Source organism: Pan troglodytes, chromosome 1, assembly GCF_028858775.2.
Source record: "Pan troglodytes isolate AG18354 chromosome 1, NHGRI_mPanTro3-v2.0_pri, whole genome shotgun sequence".
NCBI lineage: Eukaryota > Metazoa > Chordata > Mammalia > Primates > Hominidae > Pan > Pan troglodytes.
In genome coordinates, this window is record NC_072398.2 from 122513781 (window position 1) to 122519780 (window position 6000).

The following is a 6000-nucleotide window of genomic DNA, read 5'->3' on the forward strand; positions in this document are numbered from 1 at the left end:
TGGAGTCTCGCTCTGTCGCCCAGGTTGGAGTGCAGTGGCGCAATCTCAGCTCACTGCAACCTCCGCCTCCCAGGTTGAAGCGATTCTCCTGCCTCAGCATCGTGAGTAGCTGGGATTACAGGCACGTGCCACTCCGTTCGGCTAACTTTTGTATTTTTAGTAGAGATGGGGTTTCACCATGTTGGCCAGGCTGGTCTCGATCTCCTGACCTTGTGAGCCACCTGCCTCGGTCTCCCAAAGTGCTGGATTACAGGCATGAGCCACTGCGCCCAGCCTGTATAATTAATTAACAAAATAATTATTAATTATAACAATTTATAAAATAAAATTATTTATTTTATTTCTGGGAGACAGGGATTCAAGTTGCCCTGAATATATGCCCCCAAGAGCTTATTTTCTGTTCACAATTCCTATTGGCAGTAATCATGTGTTGCTTTAGTACATTTCCTATACTGTTGTCCTAAAATACATTTTGTTACTGAATTTCTTGTCTCTTTAACTACACTCTTAGCTGGGTATAGGAGCATTTCTAGACACTTACTCAGTAGTGAAAACACTGGATTGAGAAAAGTGGTTTCTGTAGCATGGCTCATCTATTGCACTATAGGTGATGCCCTTGCACACAGTTCTCTCAAATGACAAAAAATGGACTTTCTCGTTTCTTACAAAATTTTGTTTAGGCCTTGGGCCTTAAAAGGACACAACTGTTTATTGGTTAACTGTTAATTTGGATTTTTTCATCGCTGAATAGTATTGATAAACTACATTAAATCTTTAGTATATGGTTCAATGGACATAATCAGCTGTGTTGCCATTTGGGTATATTGATTTTCTGTATTTAAACTTTCATTCCTACCACTACAGGCAGTGCAGTGGCATCTGTAGCTGTAGATCCCAGTGGTCGTCTCTTAGCCACAGGTCAAGAAGATTCTAGCTGCATGTTGTATGACATAAGAGGAGGAAGAATGGTACAAAGTTATCATCCTCATTCCAGTGATGTTCGTTCTGTTCGATTCTCCCCTGGAGCTCACTACTTGCTAACAGGCTCTTATGATATGAAAATAAAGGTGACAGACCTACAAGGTGATTGAGATCGACTTCTCTGTTTTTAGTCTTTCCTGTTCTATTTGGGACCTTTATTTTTTTGTTAATGTGATGTGGTTGATTATATAATACTTTCAATTATTTTATAGTATTTATTGAGCAGATTCTGAGACTATATTAAGATATATAATAGCAAATTATTAAATAAGCAGTGAATAGTCTTATTGTTAGGTTTTGTTTTTGTTTTTATAGAGGCAGGGGCTCACTATGTTGCCCAGGCTAGTCTCGAACTCCTGGGCTCAAGTGATCCATCCGCCTTCGTCTCCCAAAGTGCTGGGATTACAGGCGTGAGCCACCATGCCCAGCCTGTTTTTGTTTTTGAGACAGGGTCTCGCTCTGTCGCCCAGGCTGGAGTGCAGTGGTGTGATCTTAGCTCACTGTATCCTCTTATCTCCCCTGCTCAAGTGATCCTCCCACCTCAGCCCTGCAAGTAGCTAGGACTACAGGTGCATGCCACCTCACCTGGCTAATATTTGTATCTTTTGTAGAGACAAAGTTTTGCCATGTTGCGCAGGCTGGTCTCAAACTTCTGAGCTCAAGCGATCTGCCTGCATTGGCCTCCCAGAGTGCTGGGATTATAGGCGTGAGCCATCATGCCCAACCTTATTGTTAGTTTTTGATTTTTTTTTTTTTTGAGGCAGGATCTCACTCTTTCACCCAGGCTGGAATGCAGTGGCACGATTATTGCTCACTACACCCTTGACCTCCTGGGTTCAAGCCATCCTTCTGCCTCAGCCTCCGAACAGCTGGAACTACATCTGTGCACCACCATGGATGGCACATTTTAAAAATTTTTTTGTAAAGATGGGATCTTGCCATGTTGCCCAGGCTGGTCTTGAATTCCAGGCCTCAAGTGATCCTCCTGCCTCCGCTTAAGATATTTTTTAAAATCAACATTTATTTATAGTGACTCATTCTGAGATAAATGATGGATTTGGGTACTGTTATTAGCTTCTACATTAAAAAATCATTAGCATACAATATTTGTAATTAGGTCTTAGTATCTAGTTTTAGTTTTAAACATTCATCAAGCAAATATTTATTGTATATCAATTAGGGACTGACAGATGAGAATAAGACAGTTAATTCCCTCCCTGATGGAGCTTATATTTTAGAGGTCAATAAAAAGTAAATCAATAAACAATGTAATTTTAGGTATTAGTGCTGTTTAAAAAATTAGTATGGTAGGGAGATAGTGACTAGGGTGAATAGGGGAAGGCTATTTATTTATTTATTTTGAGACAGAGTCTTGTTCTGTTGCCCAGGCTGGAGTGCAGTGGTGCATCTTGGCTCACTGCAGGGGGAAGGCTATTTTAAATAGGATAATTGGAGTAGGTCTCTCCAAGGAAATGCCATTTGCATAGAGACCAGAATGATGAGGAGGAACAAGCCAGGCCAGGATCCTAGGAGAAGAGCACAGCAAGTATAAAGATGCTGAAGTAGGAACCAGCTTAGCACGTTCATGACACTACAGGAAGCCAATGTGGCTGGAACTTAGTGAACTAAGAGAGAGAGACACAGAAGAATAAATCAGAGGCAGGGTTTTATAGACTTTTTTTTTTTTTTTTTTTTTTTTTTTCTGAGACAGAGTCTCGCTCTGTCGCCCAGGCTGGAGCGCAGTGGTGCAATGTCGGCTCACTGCAAGCTCCACCTCCCAGTTCATGCCATTCTCCTGCCTCAGCCTCCCAAGTAGCTGGAACTACAGGCGCCTGCCACCACACCTGGCTAATTTTTTGTATTTTTAGTAGAGACAGAGTTTCACCGTGTTAGCCTTGATCTCGATGGTCTTGATCTCCTGACCTCGTGATCTGCCTGCCTTGGCCTCCCAAAGTGCTGGGATTACAGGCGTGAGCCACCGCGCCCGGCCTATAGACATTTTTTTTTAAGGGCTTTATTTTTAATAGCAGTTATAGGTTAACAGCAGAATTGAGAGATACGGAGATTTCCCATATACTCCTGACTCACACATGCATAGCCTGCCTCCCCCATTATCAGTATCCCCTTCCACAGTGGTACATTTATTATAGTTGGTGGGCTATAAGCATTTTAAAAAGTATAATGTGAAGCCTTTGGAAGATTTTAAATGGAAGGGATAGGAGCTGAATTATATTTTTAGAGAATTTGGGGTTCTGTAGGGAGAGTAGATTGTAAGGGGGCAAGAGTAGAAATATAAATGTCAGTGAGGAGGCTGTTGGAATAGTTCAGGTGAGATGATGGTGGCTTGGACTAGGGTGGTGGAGGTGGAGGTAGTAAGAAATGACTAAATTTGAGATATATTTTGTTTGGATCAGCTTTGGGGAGTGAGGGGAAAAGGAATCAATGACGATTCCTAGGTTTTTGTCATGAGCAACCAGATGGTGCCATTGAGATAAGGGAGGCAGGTAAGGGGAGGAACAGGTTTAGGCAAGAAAACCAAGAGTTTGGTTTTAGACAAGTTTAAATTAGGATGACTATCAGACAATCAAGTGAGATATTGAATGACTATTTGGATACTAGTCTGGAGCTCAGATGAGAACCAAGATTGGAGATAAAATATGTATGAATTGTAAATATATAAATGGCCATGTTGCTAGATGAAATTTTTTAGGAAGTTAGGTACAGAGAGAACAGAAGAAATCTGAGGGTTGACTCCTGGGATTCACCAAGCTTTACGTCAAGAAGAAAAGGGAAACTAGCAAAAGATGAAGTGGCACTGAAATCAGGGAGAAATCAAGTTGAGAGAATTTCCGAGAGAGAGAGAGAGGCAACTTGTCAAATGTTGCTGTATGGGTATATGTTAGCAAATACTAATAGCATAATTAGGTAGTTAGTAATTTATCCCTGTATAAACCTTTCAATGTATTATATTAATGTAGTTTAAGATTTTTTATACTGTAATGTCTTAAAGTAACAGGAATTCTATACAATCTATACATATACTTATTTTGCATTGTAAATCAACATCTCTTTTGTAATTTAGGGGACCTCACCAAGCAGCTTCCTATCATGGTGGTGGGGGAGCACAAGGACAAAGTGATTCAGTGCAGATGGCACACCCAGGATCTTTCCTTCCTGTCATCCTCTGCAGATAGAACTGTCACCCTCTGGACTTACAATGGGTAGAGCACACCGCATGTCAGTCTATGCAGCAAAAGCACAGAGACTTAAGACTACTGAGTTGTGAAAATTACAAATCTGAAGAACATAGTGTCCAGGAAAGTGGTTTAGCACGAAGAGGCCCCTTATTACCATGTATCCCACTGATAGGAGGTGTTGGGTGGTGTTATTCCGCAGTGCTTTCAGTCTTCCATGTGAGCTCGTGCTGCTGTGACCTGCTATATGTAGTCTCGTTGCCAAAGTCTGCAGAAGAGCTCTTCAGTTGTTGGTGTGCACTCCAAGTCAGGATGGACAATGTGTTTACGGTTTAGTATTCAATGCATTCCTTGGTCTTTGCCTAAATAACAGTTTTATATGCACATTGAAATGGAATTATACTTCAACTATATTATTAAATGTAATGCAACCAAGTTCCTCCCAGATTAAACTTCCCAGGTGTTCAGAATTACTTTTGCTCTTCTCACGATCCCATATTGTATTATCACTTGTCTTCTAGAGGTCAGAATTCCATAATATATGTCACTCAAAAGTTACATGGTTGCTTTCACTTAAGGATCATTATGGAGTTTAAAGATGAATGAAAAACTGCTTCTTAGTTTACTACATGGTATAGGCCCTTTTTTCTTAAACCCAGGGATATGATTATTTTGTCATATAATTTTGTTTCAGGCTAAAAGGTAAATGTGTTTGCTTCAGAAACTTGTTAACTTCAGTTTTTTGAATGCAACAGGATACCTCCCTTCCAAACTGAACTGTAGAAGCAGAGCAGCAGCAGTTATGTGACGCAACACTTGATGGTACAGTGAATGTACTGGCATTTTTCTCCTTAAAAATTAAAATCCTTGACATAGACCATAGCATGGCTTGAAATGCTATGTCTGCATGATAATTTAAAATGGAAGATTTAAACTTTGCACTCCAAAAGCTTATTTGGATTTTTTTCTTGCACTGTTTTGTGTAATGCAGAATAATGATTTTATTTCTACAGCTTTGTAGATTCTAACATTTATGTATCTTTATTTTCATATTGTACAGTAATTTTACTTTAAATTATTTAAATAGGCTATTTTATTTATTTCAAATGCAGTTGTATTAGTTCTCATTATTGAACTGTCTGTGCACTGTATGTAGCAAGCATTTTTCATCTGTTGTATACAAGTGGAAAGGGTATTAGAAGTGTAACTGTGCTATTATTTCAATAAAGACCTCTTGACATTTAAAACTGTTTCTGTTCCTCAGTCTTTGGCTTTCAAAAGAATGTTATTTTTTCAGTTTACTTGGAGAAAGTGAGGTCCAGTGGATGAAGTCCATAATCAGTTTCTTAGATTTCTTTCTAAAGTTCTTCTACTAATTTGCTTTTTAATCCTTGGCAACTGTATAACTTATTAACAAAAAAATAATTTTTCTAAAAATGGGGTCTTGCTTTGTCCAGGTTGGTCTTGAACTCTTGGCCTCAAGTGATTCTCCTGAGTCAACCTCCTGAAGTGTTGGGATTATGGGCGTGAGCCATTGTGCCTGGCCTGTATAACTTTTGTGTGTCTTCTGTCTCTTTTATCCAAGATTTAGAGAACTTTCTATCCTTAATATATTGTGAAAGTTGACTAATAAAAGCCTAACAATATGTATAAATTCGAACTCAAGAGTATGAATATGTCGAATTAGGTAATCACCCAACAGGTTCACCATGCCCTCTGCCTAGATAGAGCCAATTTATTCAAGACAAGGGAATTGCAATAGAGAAAGAGTTATTCATGCAGAGCCAGCTGTGCAGAAGACTGGAGTTTTATCACTCAAATCACT

At 39.5% G+C, this 6000-nt stretch overlaps 1 protein-coding gene across 8 annotated transcripts in view; it reads left to right on the plus strand.

Annotated features, from left to right (window-relative positions):
- Nucleotides 1-5422, plus strand: part of WDR47 (WD repeat domain 47) — a 72233-nt gene extending 66811 nt beyond the window's left edge. For all 8 annotated transcript variants that reach the window (XM_009427008.4, XM_513613.6, XM_054668390.2 and 5 more), the window contains exons 14-15: nucleotides 865-1083; nucleotides 4064-5422. In XM_009427008.4, coding sequence (XP_009425283.2) covers nucleotides 865-1083; nucleotides 4064-4206 — 362 coding nt within the window. In that variant the 3' untranslated portion in view covers nucleotides 4207-5422. The remainder of the gene's footprint in view (nucleotides 1-864; nucleotides 1084-4063) is intronic.
- Nucleotides 5423-6000: the final 578 nt, after the last annotated feature.